The sequence below is a fragment of the Colletotrichum paranaense genome, assembly GCF_030867605.1.
Source record: "Colletotrichum paranaense strain IMI 384185 chromosome Unknown Scaffold_3.1, whole genome shotgun sequence".
Classification (NCBI taxonomy): Eukaryota; Fungi; Ascomycota; class Sordariomycetes; order Glomerellales; family Glomerellaceae; genus Colletotrichum; species Colletotrichum paranaense.
This window is the reverse complement of record NW_026848961.1, coordinates 1,355,929-1,375,896: the sequence shown is the minus strand read 5'-3', so window position 1 is coordinate 1,375,896 and position 19,968 is coordinate 1,355,929. Positions and strand designations below refer to the sequence as shown.

Here is a 19,968-nt window from a genome sequence, read left to right as displayed (position 1 = left end):
CACATCCCCCAGGAAAAGAGCGCGCCCCCGGCAGCCCTACAACTGCTCTCCTCCCTTCTCAGCTGTGCCCCAGCATCTCAATCCCCTTCTCTCCCCCCCTAATTTCTGGCTGGGCAACAAAAAGACCAAGATGCCTGTCTTTGCGTGATTGATTTTGGGCTTCTCAGCTTTCTCTCATCTTTCCGGTCTTTTTACGCTCGCTACCTGTCTTGATACCCCTCGTTCGCTCGCCCGTACTCACAGTAACCTTGACTTACCTTGCGCACTTACACCAACCCTCGCCAATTCGCGAGTCACGGAGGAAGCCCACCTTTGACAAGGGCAACAGAAATACCTCCGATAGCGAAGACGACAACCCGTCCCGATATGAATCACGCCGGAAACAATGACGCATAATAGAGGCTTTGGTGCTTCTTACCAACCTCCAGACGCGCCGCAGCAGAGACCACGACTGGCGCACCAGAGTTCCAACGTGTCCGACGTCAGCGATTTTGAGAGCCCTTCTTACGACGGGCATCATTCGGCAGCAATTCGTGGGAGGGATTCCCTGGTCTCGCTCCAGTCCTACTCTAATCACACTTCGCCGTCACCGCACAACTCGGACCATCAACTTCACCGGCGACCCTCGACGACTTCCACCTGGACCGCATCCTTTTCCTACACTGGTGCTGCCGGATATGCGTCCCTGCCTCCGCCTTCCGGCCCTGATATCCCTAGAACGCCCTCGCACTTGAGGCGGAATGTTGGTCGCGCACCATCGCGACGCGGTCACGAGACCATCCCCGAGGAAGAGCATGACCTCTCCCTCCTGCGCTCCGCCGCACCCATAGGCCAATCGTCGCAGTACGAGTCGGTTCCGGATAACGAACCCATTTTCGATGTAACTGCTGCGCTTGGCCCGATGGGCTATCAAGACGATGCGTTCCTTAGAAGATTGCAGGAGCAGGAGGCGAGCGGTCATCTCACCGGTGGTCTTGGGGCCGGGTTCAGGCCAGACACCACGATCAAGGGCGAGGATCTGCTCTCGTCGTCCCCGCTGCCTAAGAGGTCCTCCCTTACGCGGTCCTTTTCTCGTCGTCAGAAGTTGGGTCGTGCAGCCACCATCAAGGACCGCGGCCAGGATGAGGCTAATAAGCAGGGGAAGGTCATTGAGGTCATCATCGAAGACACCCCCGAGGAGGCCGCTCGACGGCAGGTAGACCAGGTCGATCTCAGCGTTGTCGCGGGACCGAGCATCATGGGCGACGATGCTAGTATACGGCACGCCACGTTCCCCGTCAACAGGAGCCAGAGGACACAGGTCTTTTACCCGCAGCCCAACTGGAAGCCATTTTCGATGAGATGGCCATATCTCACCGCTTTGATCGTTCTATCCATTGCCCTCGCCGTCATGGTCGAGTTTCTTTACCAGAGATCGCAGACTCATCCTCTGGTCAAGTTCAAAAGTCCCGCCGATGTTCCGGGGCTCGAGTACTTCGCCGTCAAGTTCCTGCCGACTATCCTCTCCGTTACGTACGGCGTGTTGTGGCAGGTCACCGACTTTGAAGTGAAGCGCCTCGAAGCGTACTATCAGCTTTCGAAAGAAGGAGGTGCACTTGCAGCCGAGTCCATCAACGTTGACTATGTCACCAGCCTGAGCTGGCTGCGGCCTTTCCGAGCGATCAAACTGCGGCACTTTGCCGTCGCTGTGTCTTCCATCGCGACCTCCCTGGCTGTGTCGTTGGTGCCAACCTTTGGCGCTGCGTCCTTCTTTCTATATCCCGATAGAGCTACACGCCTTGCGCATCCCAACGGCGACAAAGAGATCAAACTGAATGCCATCTGGTCGAGGCTGCTATCCTCCACCCTCTGCGTCTGCGCCCTCTGCGGCTGCATCCTCTTCTACATCCTCCAAAGGAGAAGGTCTGGCCTGTTGGCCGACGTCAAGGGCATTGCAGGTCTCGCGTCCATGGCGGTCGTCAGTCACATCCTCGTGGACTTTGCGGACCTGGACGTCGTAAGCCACCGCGACATCCACGACAAGCTGAAGCACCGCCGTTACGTCCTGCGCAACGCGTCGCTGGCCCCCGACGACGAGAACCCCGTGTCGTCGCAGGATACCGACAAGTACCGCGACGACCACCTCTCGCAGAACCCGCACCCGCGATCCCTGCGGCTCGGCGGCTTCCTCCCGTTCGTCATCGGCATCGCCCTCTTCACAGGATTTATCCCGGTGTTTCTCTTCTCCAGCGCCAGCATCATCACGTCCAAAGCGCCGTGGGTCGTGACCGCCCTGGCCGTCTGCATAAAGCTCGGCTGGGGCGGCCTCGAGACCGACATGCGCATGATGGAGCCGTATTACATCCTGTCAAAGAGGCACTCGTCGTCCAAGACGCTCACGCTCGACTACACGGCCATGCCGTTCGCCCTGATGCCGTTCCACGCCTTCCTCAACGCCCACACGCTCATGTTCCTCGTCGGATTCGGCAGTATGATGGCCGAGGTCCTGACGGTGCTGCTGACCAGCCTGGCCACGGTCGTGGGCACAGAGTTCCTCGACGCCGCCTACGCCCCGCCGCCGGACCAGCAGGATCGACCCGGCGGTCACCACGGCGTCGAGGACGACGGCCCGGACCTCGGCGGCATCAACGCCGGACAGGAAACCGTCTCGTCTTTTTGGATCTCGTACGGCCTGGCGACCTTCATCCTCGTGTACATGGGCACCGTCGCGACCATCGTGTTCCTCCGGCGGCGGCACCCGTTCCTGCCGCGGCAGCCCAACACCATTTCGTCGCACCTCGCCTTCATCCACCAGAGCAAGATGATTTACGACTTTGTCAACACGGCGCGTATGAGCAATGCCGAGATGGCGCGGTACCTCGAGGGACTCGGCAAGACGTACGGGTTGGGCTGGTTCGAGGGCCGCGATGGGCAGACGCACTGCGGCGTCGACGAGGAGGAGCTGTTGGGGTACTATAAGCACGGTATGGATTTCCAGGGGACAAATAAGCCGTGGAACCAGCAGTGGGATCAATATGATTGAATATCGTTACCGTGGAACATACAAACCGCGAGAGCGAGATGGAAAAGAAAAAAAAAAAGAAAAGGCGTTGAGATGAACTACGAAGGGGGAAAGGGGCGGCAGTTGGATTGGATTGCTCATGGAAAGGGGTGGTTTAAGCTGCTGCCTGGAGATGAATCACATGAAAACGAGCACGAAGGCGCTCAGTTCAGAGTGGGAAAGGAGGCGGGAGTTTTATGGTTTTACATTTTCACATGAAATATGGTGGGATTTAGACGCATTTGACGAAGATGCATGCGGGTTTTTGGGTTCAGGGTGGTGGGTGTTTGAGGAGCTTTTTTTTGGCTTTACGAGTACAGCGATTGAGCGTACCGCATGCATACAGAATCGATTTTGATAGATGAAGGGAATGTAATGAATGCCACTTCACACTTCTGCCATATAATGAAGAATCTCATCGATGGAAAGAGCGTGCTCATACAGAGTGCGTTATCGAGTCGAATTAGATACTCGTAGAAATCGTGACATGCCGTACGCCATACGAATACCGTAAGCCGGTCTGGTCTGGTAAAAGACAGCCATGTCGCCGCTTGCCCTGTCGATCCCCCGTGTTAGTGAGCGGGAGTGGCTCGCCGCCATTGCCAGTTTGGTTGGTTGATCACCAGGCCTCTGTTTTGTCGCGAGGTCGACGGGCTGGTACACTTCATCGCGATACGAGGGAAAAGAAATCGGGTTCGAATCAAATGAACCGATCCCCTCTGGCTGTATCTACCAATTGACTACTCGGTCAATCTGTCTATTTCTATAGCATTGGTAGGTCGGCGACTTTTCAGGATTTCTAGTTGAACATCCTCACAAACTGGTCTTTGCGGGCGACGCTGACATCACGCTGCAGGGAAATTATGCACACAACGTCGATTCCTTGTCTTCAGTAAACTGACAGTCTAAGCTGAAAATGTACGCGCGACTCCCTGGGTCAAACCGTCAATGTGTTGCGCTGGAATTCCTTTCCTACCTCATGCCACTTTTCTCAGGAACTCCGCCGCCTGTAGAGAATTGAATGGCATTTATGGATTCCCTCAACGGAAGCGGACGATCTTCCATGTTATGGTAAGGCGTTCGTGATTTATTTTAAGGCGTCGGGTCATTTATCTGCGGATGGACAGAACCGGCCTTACGAGGAGAGAAGTCGCCTCTTCGTTTTCGGGGCGAGTGCTAAATTTTGTGTTATAACGTGTATGGAGTATTTCAGACCCTGGACCTTGAGCAGCATGACATAGATTAAGGTTGTCGATAAATGAGCATATAATTGCAAGGTGGGAATATTGGAGGAATTATGTTTTTTTTCCCTCCCTTCCTCTTATGACAGAATTTGTTGCCCTGGAATAATGAGAGAGGGAAGGATAGAAGAAACAATATGCTGCAAGGAACAAGCCATTATTGCAAAATTCCTCAAGGGAGGCTAAGGCATGATGGTACGAGTCAAATGTTCCGAGACACATGGCAGTCGATGTTAAACGACGCAAGGAAAGTCTGCAGGTGGCATGCGGGCCCCAGCTCTGGAGATTGATCATTGATGAGCGATTATGGGAAAACTTCGTCACCCCCATTGCTGTCGATGCCGTGAACAGTGGGTGTGGATTGTGACGGGTTCCCACCAGCAATGTTTATTTTGGCTAAACGATTGGAGATGAGTTGCCGCCAGACTGGGAAGGGATTGTGATTTTCAGCGTAACACCGGGCCCCGAAGCACGCGTTGCTGGCGGGTTGCTGCCACACTGGCACCGCTGGCACGCTGACCACTCTGACGAGATTTGAAAATGTGGGTTTTGCGGAGAAGGGAGCTGCAAAGGGAGATGGAATTGTTTCTGAGTGCCGTTTGATGTGCGCTCGTCTAGAGCGAGCCGGAACACGCTCGAAGCGAGAAATCTCAATCGTGGCGATGCACGGAGGATCCGCGTCTCGGGAGGGACCAACGAGGATGAAGACTCGCAGACCCTGAGAGAGTAGTCGAGGACTGTGCGAGGGAGGGAGCCAGACGGATGAGAACAAGGTTCGGGCAGCGTCGCAATTGGCTTCTTGTCGGCGGGAAGCCCTGCATAAGCAACATAAGGTAAAAAGGCAAGGTGAACGAACACAGCCTCTCGTGCCCGGACCTGCAACTGGAATTGTTACTGAGCAAAGTTGGGATATTCACTCACTGGAAAGTCTGTAACGACGGACCAGCGGTTCATCAGCCCAAAACATTGGATGCTCGTCGATCATCAGCGTTAGCCTTGGAAATCTTGTTGGTCCATCGCTCATCCGTCTCCATCGTGGGCCGGAATAATGGTCTAGGTCGCTCGGCTCGGTGTGCCGCGGTGAGCTGTCAGTGTGAGGAAAGTCATGGTGCTGCAGAACATGTTACAGGGTGAAGGCTGGCAGACGGCAGCCTCAAGAAAGCGTTCTGAAAAGCCTTCCATTTTGTCTTTTGTGCTCTCATCAATTTTCGTATAGGCGATTTCCAAGAGTCCACGGCCTGCTGGACGGTTCAGCCTCGCAACGGTAGCCTACCAACCGCCGTTGGGGCGGCTGGGCCATTTTTAGACGTCTCAGGCTCGTGATTTCCTTTTCCTTAGAAATGACCCCGGCCAGGTTCTATCCCGTTGGGACGAAACCACGCAAGCCGGGGGGCATGGATTTGTGACGTCGAGCCTGTTCAGTGGGCATCGGGCTGGGTAGACACCAGTGACTGGTCACCACTGAAGCCTTCGGTCGCACTCGCTCTCCCGGGAGCCGGCATTTCAGGTGTGAGCAGGCAAGATACCCCGGCGCGGCATGGTCTGCTGGAGTAATGCGTACGTACGCGTGCCCTTTGGAGAGAGTTGATCGTGGCAGTGCAGACTACAGAGACTGAACTCGACGAGAGAAACAGAGGAATGGAAATGAGCTGTGGGTTAGCCTTCTTCTTTGGCTCGGTCTAGTGCGTGCCGCTTCTTCCTCTGGTCGTGGTGCCGTGTTCCTGTTTCTCGAGGTGGTCTTGTCTGATGTCTGAGGCTAGGCGACACCCAAACACCCCGTGTCGCGGAGGTGCTTGAGATGAGAGCGGGCGAGGGTACATGCCAGCAGTAGCTACTTGGGCCCGTTTGGGTTTCTTGTCGTGGAGGCTTAGGTCTTGGAAGCATTGTAAAGTGGTCTTGGAGAGTCTTGGGAATTTTCGGAGGCCCGGGACTGCGTGATCTGAGGCTTACTGTGTAGGCTAGTCCGTTGACAGCATTCATTACGAGAAAGGAGAGGCTGGAGGCCGATGACGATGACCTGGACTGGAACGGGTTGTGGTGATGACTGTGCGTATGTTCGTACGCGGTGTAGCGCGGCGGCGGGCGGGGGCGATGTAAGCCGATGGGAGTTTATTAGTTGTCAGCATTCGTGTCTGCAGCCAGTGTCTGGGGGCTGGATTGAGAAGCTGAAGAACCTGCATCCGTATGGATACAGAGAATAAGAATCGAAATGCAGACGGGATACGGGAGCAAAGATGGGACGGGGATTTGGATGAATGACCTTGGTAGACTTGAGGCTTGAGGCTTGGCCATGCAGAGCTGCAGGTGGAATATTCGGATGGCGGAAGGCAGTCGGTTTGCATGACGCTATGATTGCGGGAGTCCGCCAAGTTGGACGAGGATGTGAATGACAACGCCAACGACGATCGGGTCTGTGTTGTCGATGCTGATGCTGTTGGTGTAGCGGAAGGTTATAGAGAATATGGATTGGCGTAGCAGCGGGGTCATCGATTAGGCCGAGTTGTATCTGGTCCACATGTGCTGTTTCGTCAATCATGGCTGAGAGTCTAGAAAAGATGTTGATCTGCTATTCTCGGACCTTGAAGTTGATGCTTGAATGGTTTGGTTTGGTTTGGTTTACGTGAATTAGGCATTGTGTTGTTTCCCCGGCATCTGGTATGTGTGGAATTTGCTCTGCCTCCTAATGAGTGACCAAAATACATCCTTGGGCACTGCAGCAACAGCAAGCCTGTGGTGTGTTTGTGGTGGTGGTGGTGGTGGTGAGTCGTGATTCTGGTGGTGTTGCTTGGCTGATTCCAACAGTGACAGACAGCATTTCAGTTGACTTCGTGTGTACATGTGTCCCGCTGGCTGCGTGTTCGTCTGGACCGTTCCTGACGGCTTTACGCGCCAGAGACAAGTAGCTCTGTTAGATCGATACGAGCTGAATCCAGTTTTGAGTGCGGAGGTACAGTCAGAGAACCTCTGACTTGGTGGTGAAACGTGTGTAAGAGAAGGTATAGTCACTGTCCCCGGTTGCGTCCCTTTCCAGCCTCGTCAAGCAATACTCAGCAGGCAGTACCTCTTCTTCATCCCATTGGGCGCGTGTTCGCTTCTTCCCTCCTTCATCCTTCCCTCGTGTCTCCTTGGGAGTGTAAAAGTCCTTCCAAGTTCCCCCGTTCTCCCCTTCCACCACTTAAACAGGGGGGCCCAAAACCAAGTGTCTCCAAGGTACATCCCACATTCGCACCTCGACGACGCACCACCCGGCTCCAAAGATTGAAATTACGACAGCCTGGGCCGACACCACCCATTCGCAACCCCGTACGGTACTACGGCCCCCCTCTACCCCTGTCCCCTTTACTACCCACAAAGTGGCGCACCCACACACCAGACACAAGTCAATCCACGGGATTCCTGCTGTCCGCCTGTCGCAGCACAGCGTCGCTCTCCCTTGGGCCTTTGCCTATACCCATCATCCTTCCACCCCCGTATTCTGGCCCTTGTTGCCCGGTTTTCCCTGAATCCGACCTTCCACCCGTCTTGGTTTTGGGTCCAGTCCTGCTTTTGCCTTTCGCTCACTCGAACCCAAGCAGAGAAAGCCGCACCAAGGAAGGAACCAAGGTTGCAGCCAGCAAGCACCTGCCACTCCCTCCACAGTGCCATCCAGCAACCACCACCGGCGCCTCCTTTCATCACTCCTTCCTTCCCCGTCCAGCCCTCCGCTTGGCGATCTGCTTCCCTTCTCTCTCCCTTCCTTTCCCAATTTCCATTTAGCAACAAACAACAAAACCACCAAACCCACCCATCTCCAATCCCGGCCCTTTCCCTCAGGTCGACACCTAGCCCTGCGACTACCGATTGATTCGACGACAACGACGACACGAATATTCCCTTCGCTTCTTCCGTCGCCGCCTTCGAGAGGGACGCACTCCTCCATCGCTCGCTTCGTTTTCTTCGCCAGAACAGGAGGATTGACAGGAACAACCACCGCGCCAAACCCTCAATTCGTCGGCAGATAACCTTCGCTAGCACCTTTTCCCCTGCCACGGAAAACAAGCCAACCTTTGCGAAATAACTCCAGAGGCCTCGAGCTCGATCGACGACTGCATCAACCCCTTTGCTTCTACCGAATCGTCTTCTGTCGCCAATACCGTCTGGAACGACGTCAACCTCCATGATATTCTCGACCTAGACGGCTTTCAACCCCCCGCATCTTCCGCGCTCCATCGTCTACCAACGACGATACTGGACCACAGTCAAGCGGATCACCTCTTACTCTAACCCAGACCATCTCGACGACCTACCACCCACCATGAGATTGTCACTCGCTAAGCCGTTGCTTCTGCTCGGCACCCTGGCCACCTACCTCACTACGCCAGTCCTTGCTGCTGAGCAGTTGCTCCAGTCAAACTCTCTCAACACCTGCCAGGATGATTCCAGCTTCACAGCCAGTCTGTTCAACGTTGTCTTCACCCCCGGCAATGGAAGTGCCGCAATCAACATTGTCGCCGTCTCCTCTGTTCAGGGCAGCATTGTCTTTGATGTCTCTATTTCGGCTTACGGCTACGAGTTCCTGAGGCGCACTGTTGACCCCTGCAGCATCAACCTCGCTGGTCTGTGCCCCATGACTGCCGGAAAGATCACCATGAACTTCAACTTGCCTGTTGGTGAGGATGCCGTTGGCCAGATTCCGGGCATTGCCTACAACATTCCCGATCTCGACGCTACCGTCCGTGTCTTCGTCAACTTGACCGACACCTCCACTAGTGTGGCTTGCGTTGAGGCTGATATTTCCAACGGAAAGACTGTCGACTTGATTGGTGTCAAGTGGGCTACCGCCATCATCGCCGGCTTGGGACTGATCTCTTCCGCCGTTATTTCTGGTCTCGGTCACACCAACACCGCTGCCCACGTTGCCGCCAACACGCTATCGCTTTTCGGCTACTTCCAGTCTCAGGCTATTGTTGGTCTCACCGGTGTTCACCTGCCGCCTATTGTCCAGTCATGGACTCAGGACTTCGTTTGGTCTATGGGTATCATCCGCGTCCAGTTCATGCAGGATATATTCACATGGTACCAGCGGGCAACTGGTGGAACTCCTTCCACTCTCCTCAACTCCTTGACGACCACTTCTGTCCAGGTTGAGAAGCGTTCCATGGATTGGGCCCTTTCTGCCGCCAGAATGGCCAAGCGTGGCATTTCTTCCGTTCCCTCCATCATCGCCAAGAGAGCCAACATTCAGCTTTCCTCCGGCAGCTACATCGTGTTCGGTATCCAGAGAGTTGCCTTCCGCGCCAAGATCGAATCGACTAATCTCTTCATGACTGGCTTGTCCTTCTTCTGCGTTTTCGTCATCTTCACCGTTCTTGGCGTCGCCGCCTTCAAGGGATTCTGCGAGTTGGCTGTCCGACAGAAGTGGATGAAGAGCGAGAAGTTCCTCGAATTCCGCAACGGCTGGTTCACTGTCCTGAAGGGAATCCTCTTCCGTATGACGTTGATTGGTTTCCCCCAAATGACGATTCTCTGCCTCTGGGAGTTCACCCAGGCTGACTCCGCGGCTGAGGTGGTTCTCGCTGTCTTCTTCCTCTTCGGTATGGCTCTCACCCTCGGATGGGCTTCCTTCAAGGTTATCAGAATCGCGCGTCGCTCCGTGGCCATGCATCGCAACCCGGCCTACATCCTCTTCTCGGACCCGCAGGCCCTTAACAAGTGGGGTTTCCTCTACGTTCAGTTCCGCGCTTCTGCATACTACTTCATCGTCCCTACGCTTGGCTACACTGTCGTCAAGGGAATGTTCGTCGCCTTTGCCCAACGCAACGGAACCATTCAGGCCATTGCCTTCGTCATTATTGAGGCTGCTGCGCTCATCGCTGCCAGTGTTCTGCGCCCTTGGATGGATAAGAGCACCAACTCGTTCAACATTGCCATCTGCGTCATGAACTTCCTCAACGCCGTTTTCTTGCTCATCTTCTCCGACGTTTTCGGTGCCCCGGCTCTGGTAAACGGTATCGTCGGTGTGGTTCTATTCATCGCCAACGCGGCCTTCGCTCTGATCCTTCTGCTGCTTGTTATTGTCAGCAGCACATTGATCTACTTCCGCAAGAACCCTGATGCTCGCTACCAGTTCATGGCCGATGACCGAGCCTCCTTCATGAAGTCCCAGACCCAGCTCAACACCACTACTGAGTTGGACGCTCTGGCTGCGACTGCCCGAGGTGACAAGGCCCACTACAACAAGGGACTCGACCTCGATGACGACAATGACTCCATCTCTTCTGAGTCCATGCGTCGCCGAGCGGACCCCTCTGGTGTTGCTTTGCCGCCATCGACTGCCCAGTCAGCTGCGCCCTCTCAGCACTCTCAGCGTCCTGGAGGTCAACAGCACGGCCAGGCGCCGCACTCACCAGTGGACCCTTCGATGCCTCTCTTCCCGGCAGACAACCGCAACCCCTATGGACAAGGGCCTACTCGCACCCCAAGCCCGTACAACGGCTCTGCATCAACGCTTGGTGCCAACAATCACAACCAGTACCGCAACCAGAACAATGCCAGCCCTGCGCAGTACCGTTCCCAAAACAACGCCAGGTAAGATATCAAAGGAACAAGAGCCACTTGGCAATACAGTAGCTAACAATTGAACAGCCCTTGGCAACGTGGTGCCGGATATGAGCACTAGATATGACTTCACATGATGTTTGCCCGTTTTGATGGGAGATACCACAGTCCCAAGGACAAAGCGCTAGGCAATCTTGCCGGTTCTTCTGTATATGTGTTGGCATTCTGGTCCACCCAATCATCTTGGGCACATTTTCTCGGATACACGAAAACAGGAGGAATTTTGACAGGAACCCAAAACCCCACCAGCTCAGTAATGATGTGCCAGGTGTGGGAAGGGAGACTTGAGCCCTCACCTTGGGTTATGACGCAATGCATCACAGGATAGACGGAATGGTATCTTCCTTTTTTTCCCTTCTCTCATCTCTATGTTCCACACACTTGTGTCTGGCATTGAAGACGGCGTCCCGAGATCACGGCGTTGATTATTGTTTTTACGGGTTCGTCGGGCACGCTAATCAGGAGGATTGCCGCGCCGTACTGGGTTTTCTTGACTTTGTAAATAAGTTGCTGATGGCAGGAGAAAGGATACCTCGCCAGCGAGTACAGCAGCAGTGGGATTGGGCAGGCTAGGGATTGGGATAGGGGTTCACAAAGAAAAAGCCAGCTCCAATGGCAAGAGGAAAGCAAACCCATCCGTGCCGTGGTCACACTCAGCTTGGAAGGTTTTGATTCTCTTAGGGATATGATGAACCCCATGATAAGGAAAACAGATAAAAACCCTCACAAAATAGCTAATGAATCCCTTTGTTACACAAGCTTTTCGGAGACAAGCAATGTCTAGGCTGATTCCAGGCGAATTCTTCTTGATGAAAACTTTACTGACGGACGAGCAGGCCTTGATATCTAGGGGGGTGGGAGGGGAAGAACCACGATTGGCCGACGGCGAGGAAGCCCAAAGTGTCCGCCGTCCACATCTTTGTTGAGTTGTCTTGTCCTCTCTTCCCCTCGGCTCTTGTGTCACGGTAGATCAAGAGACGGACAGAACTCCGACGATCAAAGTGCTCTCTTTTTCTCTTGTTTCCCCCAATTTAGAGTTGGGCAAACGGGCAAAGGGTGGTTAAAGATTCGGCCGTTTGGGTGGGTGGTTCGGCCGGCTGATCTACCGCGAGATGGACAGCTAAACACAAAAAGTTTCGGACGTTAGTTAGTTGATGCTCACCTGTTCTTGTCTAACCCATCAAAGAAGTGAATGATGGGTGGGTGGGTGGGATGGGGGAGACAACACGGGATAGAACGTCTGGTCCGGAAGACGAGCCGGGGCAGTCTCGATTTGATATCAGTTGGAAAAGGGATATCGTTTCCCGCGGCAAGTAAGGTTTGACCGACGGCCGTTCTGGACCCTCTTGTGTACGGAGCAGGATGGATGGGTGGGATGGACAGGCGGGACCTGAATGATACGTCCGTACCGGAGGAGGCTGGAGGAGAAGGAGAAGATCCAGTCATCCACACCCCGGGCTCGGAGGGGAAAAGCGTGGAAGGTGAGGGAGGTGAGAGTGGGCTCGGTGAAGGTGGTGTGGATTAGGTGTGGTGGAGAAATAGAGAGGCCGAGACGGAGAAAGGCAACAAGTATGAGGAATAGGATTCAGGACGGGAGACGCTGTAGAGGGGATGAGAGGATGGCAGGCTCAAGAAGAGAAAAAGGCAAAGCAAAAGGTGGAGCAAAGTCACGGAGGTTGCCTATCATTCATTGTGAGTGCAGTGAGACAGGCCCCTCCGTCCCAGGCTAACACAAATCCGGAGACCAAGAGACGACTGCCTTTTCTTTGTCTGTATAACGGTCATCGATTTGTGATGGACGAGGCAGCTGTTGTCGATCGGTCAGCCCGCCAGGCGAGACCTTGACGAGCTGGAAGAGGGGAAACGAGAATGGGATCATGGGAGCTCAAACACGCAATCCAACGGATGATGGGTGGGACGTTGGGATGGAGCGGAAGACCGGTTTTCGCAAAGTTTGTGTAACGTCGGAAGGATTTCGAGTTGACGATGTCCAGGTTTGACCGTCGATAGGGTCGGTAGTACAAGGCCAAGATGGGCCGACTAACCGACCCCTTCAACGCGTCTTGGCATCGCGACGTTGAGAAAGAAACAGTCCTCTTGGGCCCGTATCACACCCCTTGGCCATCGTGAGCCGCAACAGAGGACAAGAAGGGTAGACGGCATTCAGTCGAGCTATTTCCAATGTGGAAACGGCAAGCGAGGAGGGGAGTGGTCCAGCTGGGAGGGGTGCGTAGATGGGAAGAAGCCATGTCCAGGTAGGTCTAGGGTGGTGGACAGAGCTCCTTTTCGCTCGTCAAAGGGCGTTGAGGAGTCGGAAGCCTCCAAGCTTGTTTACTGGAGATGAGGGCGTAAGGCATCTCCAGTCGGAAGCGAAAGGTAGAGCGGCCGACTACGGGAAGCAACATCGTGACATACTGTGGCTGCTCGAGCTCCGCACCCTCTCGGAAACAACAGGCCCGGCTGACCAAGGCCAGGCTTGTGGCGCGGTGGTTTACCACGGCCTCGAACTGTGGAGGTCGTCGTGAGGCTTCAGATGCAGGGCGGTAATGGCCAAGGCAGGTGGGCCAGGAGCCGGAGAGCGGCACATGCAGGTGCGGTACACCTGCGTTGGCGTTTTCTGGGGATGGGCTTTTTCGCTTCCGCTGGGCTGCAGTTGAGGTGACGGTTGTGCCTGGCAACGTGTGGCGCGTCTCGGTAGTTCCAAGAGTGACGGCAAGGTTGGTCGGCGGCGCAGTCTACTGCTTGATATCACGGTATCGAGGCGTCGTCAGGCCAAAATTAGGTTGTCGTTTTACAAGCTGCTTCATCTTAGGTTTGAAGACGAGGAGGATGGTCATCAGAGCAGGGCTTCAACTCGATGTAGAGTCGGGCCCTTCTGGACGTGCAGTGAAGTGCCTGAAGACATCGCGAGGATTCCACTGAAGGTGTCAACACGAGGGCTTCGGGGTATCTGGCCGGCTTTCCTGTGGCTTCAGGTATTTGGAAGGGCTTTTCCCCTGGCGGCCGCTTGGTTGGTACGATCACCAGTCTGCTGGGTTCTTCACCAACGTCCACGAGGTCTGGAGTCGGTTCACCAGGCGCGACGTGGGGGCCCTCGGACTTCTCGTCGTTGTTATTGGTTGATTGCATTGTCGTTCGACCACAGGACTGAGATAGAACAAGGCAGATAGACGCGCGAGCTAGCTATAGCAGACGCGTTGTACGCCCCGAAGCCCCGGACACTCTTGATGGCTGACCGAGATGTGTGGATATCACGGACAATCTGGTCGGAGGGTAACGGTCTTCTGGGATTCCGGCTACGCCGCGCCTATTCTCTTGGAAATCCCACACTCGCTTGGGCAACATGAGGCTTGAATAATTAGCCCGAGAGATGGAGAGAAGAATAAACTGTGGCTCGTGTGAGATGGCGGCCGCCACAGTCGGGCTGAAAGTGAAGAAAGGGGATAGTGCACGGAGTAACCTATAGGCTAACCTCTTCGTCATGTCGTTGGTCGACGAGATGCCAGCTGTCATGACGGCGGGGGCTGAGGCGGACACGGCAGAACTGCCAAACATAGCAAGGCTGCCATGAGCCACAGTAGTAGGTATCGTGCTGGCGGCTGGCCCCAGATATTGCCTGCCCAGAATATCAGAACCTAGTCAAAAGATGTAAGTGAGCAGCAGTCGGATGGGGCCCGGGGTAAGACATACATCTGGACTGACCGAGAAACGACGACCGAGAAAGTCTGCTTTCGTCCGGATTTGGACGTGGCAGAGAGGTCCCCATAGTTCCTGTACGGCTTTTTAGAGTTGGCTACGGAGAATTCCATCAGCTAGTTAGGTAGACAATGACAGAGATGTCTCCGGAGAAATTGTTATTGGCCAAATAACGAGAGAAAGATGCCGCTTGACCAAATCAAGAGCATCGGTAAGACGCCTTTTCTCTTTCCGTATATAGAAAATCTGCTTCGAACACGATACAATGGCTGGTGGACGGTTGGGAAACCATGATGTTTGTTGAATGCTGATCATGTTTGACCATCTGCGAGAAGTCAAGAGCATCGGCACGAACAGCGCAAATAACGGTGATCATTTCGGATCTTGATGCTTGCCGACCGAATTGAGGGTCTTGAAGCGGGGACTGATGGTCGTTTGTTCCTACCTTACCTCATAGAATGCCATTTTTGACATGAATGACGATATCATGGGCGCACATTGCCTACGAGGCGACAAGATGTCACTTATTCGCAGGTCTTTGCCCGAAATGAAACGAGGATCCAAGACATTGTCAACAGAATGTGGCCCGCCATACAGGGTCAGAGGCTTCTGTATTGCGCGGCTCCTTTGAGGTAGAATATCAAATTCTGTCAGCCCAGTGTCTCGCGCCCTTACTCAGTCGTCTGGGCAGGGGCGCATTCTCTTGACAAGTGTCGTGATGCTCTAGACTGCGCGGGTAGAGATGCGCGCCTCTCCGGGCAAGGTTCTCGATCTCTCGGATGAAGCGAGTGAGACAAGGCTCGCCATGGCAAAGTAGTCGAGATCTTGCGCTTGTTGTGGCGGTTGGGAGTGGTATCAAGGGGACGGAGCTCGTCCCGGTGCTGCTTCCGGTCGAAGACGGAGCCCATTGCTGGGCGGCTGCGCCTGGGCAGATGCGTTGGTGGTCCCGCGTCGCGGCTACACAAGGCCAGACCCATGCAGGTACGTTGACTATCGTTAACATCGTACGAAGATGAGAGATCTTGTTTCGCTTGCGATGTAGTGAGTACCTGCTTTCAGTCGGGCAACGGACGTTGCGAAAGGGGTCCAGGAGAGTCTGCAGGGTCGAGACGTAGCGCGGCTGCGGCGTACGGCCGTGGATTGTAAAGATGCAATAACGTTTCCGGAAAGGGTGTACGATGTAGACGGTGGGGGATCTGAACGGAAAGAGACTTTCCCGATTCAAGCAACTTCTGCGAATGTGTGATCGAGCAAGCGAGATCGTGATTGTGAGAGAGCAGCGGGATAGAGAGACTCGAAGCCCAGGCGGGTGGACTTTGCACTGAGACATTGATACGCGAGACTGCGCCCTGTTGCCGTCATGCTCCTGGCACCTTTCGATTTCGGGTTTGGCGCCGCAGACAGACAGCTGTAGACAGTAGTTTGCATGTTGAGCTGCGAGATTCTGCAACGGGGATCTTGCACTAGTCTTCAAGAGTCGGGCTCGTAGGCGCGTGGGCAGGCATACCGTCAGACTGTCATGTCAGCTTGTGGCTGCCTCTTGATTTTTTTTCCTTGGGCGAGGAGAAGTGAGGCGGTATGGAGACGCCGTTCCCTCTTGATCATCCGTTAGAGGAGGGGGTGGATTTCACCGAGATCCCAACTTCAAATCCCGACGGTCTTGCTAGGATAGCAGAGGAGGCGTCTCCGAATGTCAGTGTGGGTGGGTGATAGAGGAGACCGAGGAGTGCGAGAGGTAAGGCTTAGCGGAGAATCCGGGGAGCGTCTGGCTGAGGTGGATGCGAAAGCCAAGTCATGATGGGATAAGAGGACGAGAAAGAGGGCAAAAGAGCTATCTGTTTGCGGCGATTTGGACCTTTAAAGGGAACGGGGAGGAGGGACTAACACAGGCCAGCCCACACCCCCTTGCTCCACTCACATTTGGGTTGTGATTGCCTTTACCCTTTCCTAGGTGAGGTAGTCCTCGTTGTCTGTAGGAAGTCATTATCCCAGTAAGTCTCCCTGGGCCTGGACCTCTTTCGCTACATCCTGGTCAGGTGCACTTCTGGGCCCCCTCCTCCTCATCCTCCCCATTATCGTCGTCGGAAGTTGGTCTGTGTTGGCTCCCGGAGGGGGGGGGGGTGGAAGGGGGTACCTGCTTTCTCCATAACGCCCGCCCGCTCGCCTGTCATGGGGATGGCACGGATGATGCGGGATAGCACAGACACCGAACGTGACGAGCGAGGTTCGGCCCAGGGGAAGGAAGAGAAGGGACGGAGGATACCCCCTCCTGCTCTGGCGGCCTGACCTGGGCGGCGCTCTGCCCAGCGTAGATCGGCTAACGGCTGGTCGAGAGACGGCCTCACGTAGCGGCGCCGTAGTTCACCACGAGAGGCTGCCCCGACCCTGCGGACTGGGATCTAGCGAGAGGCTGCGCGAGGCGTCACTCATGGAGCGACCGCAAGGCACCGCCGAGTAGTAGCAGAATGACTGCTATTTGCTGACTGATTAGATAATGTTGATGTTGTTGTTATTGTTCTTCCAAAGAAGGATGACTCGTGTGATGCCATTGGTCTCGGATAAGTGATGTAGATATTCGTGATGGGAAAGTTGGGCCATGGGAAAGTCTGAAGCATAGTATCACGTTCAAAGGGGACTTCACAGTTTGTTTGAATTGTGTGATATTTTGATGTTTCATCTGTTTTGCTAAGATAACCTATCCCTCCATATCTCATACCCTGGGTTCCAGCCTGTGATTTTGGGTTGATCCAACATAAGGAAAAGGAGATTAGCTAGTAAGTACTTGTTGGTGATGGTAAGAAAGTAAAGCGGCTATCGTGGATAAGCCGGTCAGGCGTCAGTCGGAGCTCGCGCTCCCCATGCCGTTGTGTAAATGAAAAAAAGCAAAAGTTGAAAGAGGCGAGAAAGAAGCAAAACCCATCCAGAGAAGGAAAAACCTCACGGATCAATTGCCGACAATTGATGATCCCTTGAAAACGCCTGATATCCCTTAGGACCCAAGCATGTCCTGACCCAAAAATGAACTCCCAAGCGCTCCCCAAGCGTATACCTGCCGTACATTGGAAGGAAGAAGAATGCTTTGCTCAGAAGACGAACCCTTCCTCAACCAGTTTGTCCACATCGCCGCCGGCGGCCTTGACGGCCTTGATAGCTGCTTCGCTCAGTCTTCGTCGCTTCTCCATCGCCTCCTTCTCCCGACGTGCCTTTGTCTTGGAGCTTCCACTGGGCGCCACACCGGTCATGAGAACATTCTTGTCGCTGGGAGTAAAGTTGACGAAGCCGACCCCCTCGGACGCACCGCCCAAGTTGCCGATGGAAGGAGTGCGCATGCTTTCGCGACGAGACCAAGACCGACGCTTCTTAACGCTGGCGCTGAGAGCTGCGCCGCCACCACCGATACTGGACAACGAGCCGCCGCTGCTGTGACGGGAGCGATTCGTAGGTGTGGGCGACGTTGAAGAGTCGCGGCTGGCTTGACGTGTGCGGCTCGGGTTACGCGTCTTGCGCATCGGCGTTGATAGGCACATATGCCGGGCGCCGGCCGAGGGGGCACGGGGCATGCGGGGCCGCCGCTCCGTCATCTGTTGGGGATGTTGCTGGTGGTGAAGTGGCTGTTGGGGCTGGTAGTGGACGATGGGCGAGGATGTGGTACGGGGTTGAGGCATGTGAATCATGAGTCCTGACATTTCCTGTCCGGCGGCGGCGATGTTGTTGTATTCATATGGCAGTTCACTGTGTTGTGTGTGCATAGCGAGGTTGAAGGTAGCGTTGCGAGCGTTCTGTGCTTGATATTGTGAGTTGGATGTCAAGTCCATGTTGTTTCCACCCCACCACTGGTCGTCGATGCCATCGGTAGTGGCATAGGCATTGGACCAAGCGACATGAGAGTCGGTCTGGGGAGTTGTTGTGGCCATTGGCCAGGAAGCCTTGCTGGTATTGGCAACGTTACCGGAGCTCATCTGCTGGTGGTGATAGAACATGCCGCCCTTGTCATCCAGAACGGGAGTGTCCAGTGGCGTGGTAGGATCGCTACGACGGAATACGGGGACGTGGTTGACGGCCACACCAGCATCGAAGAAGGGGTCTTCGACGTAGCCACAGCCAAACGACATGGGGTTGCCGCCGGCTGATGATGCGGAAGGCAGGTCCTGGGGAATAGTGGCACTGTTGGGAGGGGACAGGGGAAGTCTTGCGGGGTGAGGGCCACCGAGGTTCTGGAGATGCTCGGGACGGAGCTTGAACTTGCGAGGCGAGGCGTTGGGGGAGAGGGTACCCCTGCTGTCGATGGCGACGGTAGACATGGTGGGTTGTTTATGGCGGACAGAGGCAGCTTTCTGCTGCAGTTTCGATGCGACAACCTTGAAGAAGTTGCTCGGCTTACGACCACCGTTGGTGTGACTGTTGCTGCTAGTATTGTTCTGATTGCTGCTGCCGGCAAGGTGGAGGTTGCTGTTGCTGCTGGTAGCGGACGAAGCTTGAAGAAGAGGAGTGGGAGGATGGGAAACGACGACAGATGGAGCGCGAGATGGCGACGCTTTCAACGATATGCCTTCCAGGCGCAGGAGCTCAGAGTCAGAGATCGACTCGGCCCCGCCAGCGTGAGCTGTGTCCGGATAGGTCGAAGCCTTCCTTTGTTCTTCTTCACGGTCGATCGTCCATGAAGACTGGATACCCGGAACGCCCACAGCAGACGGTACCACCGCGTCTGAAGTCGCCGCCCCTCCTCTAGCGGCTGCTGATGATGGCACTAATGTGGCAGCGGGACCTGCTGCGGCGCTAGTCCTAGTTTCCATGAGCGGATGTGTGTGGCAACTTAGTATGTCGTCCAGATCGTCCGATACGCTTGTCGTCGACGCGGACCCATGAGAGGGGAGTGGCATGTTGTAGAAGAACGAGTCGGGCACGGCAGCAGAGGGAGGGAGCTCGTCACCCCCGGTGGTCGTCGAAGAAAGCCTCTCCAGGTCGACGAAGTCCTCGAAGAGGAGGCTGTCGCTGTGGACCGCACCCGAGCCCGATCCTCCCCCGCCGGCTCCCTCTGTCTCTTCTCCCCAGGGCAGGTGAGACTGGCCCCCGCTACCGTCTTTGTCCTCGTCCATTGAATCTACTGAGAACTGGACTTCCGAGTAGGCCATGTCGTTGTAGCCTGTCGGGTGCGAGCTGAGACTGACGCTCGTGCCGGGGCTCCTCGTCCAATGCGAGACGGCCACTGTCATGCTCTCTTGTGCGGGTGTCTCTGCCTCTGTCTCTGTACTAGAAATCAGTTCCGCAAACGATCCAGAGCCAAGGCAAGGATCAGGAACAGAAGCGGGGGACTGGAGACAGCAGTGAGGATCAGATCTGTTGCGTAGATTATGATGCAAAACGGTGGATGGTGGGTGAAAGACCCGTAGCAAA

The 19,968-nt window shown here is 55.0% G+C and overlaps 7 protein-coding genes across 7 annotated transcripts, besides 1 other annotated feature; 2 read left to right on the top strand and 5 right to left on the bottom strand.

Moving 5' to 3' along the window:
• Positions 1-385: 385 nt before the first annotated feature.
• On the top strand, positions 386-3,022 carry CPAR01_04008 (uncharacterized protein; the record flags this gene model as incomplete). The annotated part of the gene is made up of 1 exon (XM_060488290.1): positions 386-3,022. The coding sequence occupies one exon, from the start codon at positions 386-388 to the stop codon at positions 3,020-3,022; it is 2,637 nt and encodes an 878-aa protein (XP_060352496.1).
• Positions 3,023-5,699: 2,677 nt separating this feature from the next.
• Positions 5,700-5,783: a sequence feature (Short protein (CPAR01_04007, KAK1543374.1) was converted to a misc_feature.).
• A 154-nt stretch (positions 5,784-5,937) lies between these two features.
• CPAR01_04006 (uncharacterized protein) lies at positions 5,938-6,261 on the bottom strand (the record flags this gene model as incomplete). Its single annotated transcript, XM_060488289.1, has 1 exon — positions 5,938-6,261. One exon carries the CDS (start codon positions 6,259-6,261, stop codon positions 5,938-5,940), a length of 324 nt encoding a protein of 107 aa, XP_060352495.1.
• Positions 6,262-8,575: 2,314 nt separating this feature from the next.
• CPAR01_04005 (transient receptor potential ion channel) lies at positions 8,576-10,939 on the top strand (the record flags this gene model as incomplete). Its single annotated transcript, XM_060488288.1, has 2 exons — positions 8,576-10,848; positions 10,906-10,939. 2 exons carry the CDS (start codon positions 8,576-8,578, stop codon positions 10,937-10,939), a joined length of 2,307 nt encoding a protein of 768 aa, XP_060352494.1.
• A 2,747-nt stretch (positions 10,940-13,686) lies between these two features.
• Positions 13,687-14,007, bottom strand: CPAR01_04004 (uncharacterized protein; the record flags this gene model as incomplete). The annotated part of the gene is made up of 1 exon (XM_060488287.1): positions 13,687-14,007. The coding sequence occupies one exon, from the start codon at positions 14,005-14,007 to the stop codon at positions 13,687-13,689; it is 321 nt and encodes a 106-aa protein (XP_060352493.1).
• Positions 14,008-15,214: 1,207 nt separating this feature from the next.
• CPAR01_04003 (uncharacterized protein) lies at positions 15,215-15,904 on the bottom strand (the record flags this gene model as incomplete). Its single annotated transcript, XM_060488286.1, has 1 exon — positions 15,215-15,904. The coding sequence occupies one exon, from the start codon at positions 15,902-15,904 to the stop codon at positions 15,215-15,217; it is 690 nt and encodes a 229-aa protein (XP_060352492.1).
• Positions 15,905-16,646: 742 nt separating this feature from the next.
• CPAR01_04002 (uncharacterized protein) lies at positions 16,647-16,745 on the bottom strand (the record flags this gene model as incomplete). The annotated part of the gene is made up of 1 exon (XM_060488285.1): positions 16,647-16,745. The coding sequence occupies one exon, from the start codon at positions 16,743-16,745 to the stop codon at positions 16,647-16,649; it is 99 nt and encodes a 32-aa protein (XP_060352491.1).
• Positions 16,746-17,657: 912 nt separating this feature from the next.
• CPAR01_04001 (uncharacterized protein) lies at positions 17,658-19,787 on the bottom strand (the record flags this gene model as incomplete). The annotated part of the gene is made up of 1 exon (XM_060488284.1): positions 17,658-19,787. One exon carries the CDS (start codon positions 19,785-19,787, stop codon positions 17,658-17,660), a length of 2,130 nt encoding a protein of 709 aa, XP_060352490.1.
• Positions 19,788-19,968: the final 181 nt, after the last annotated feature.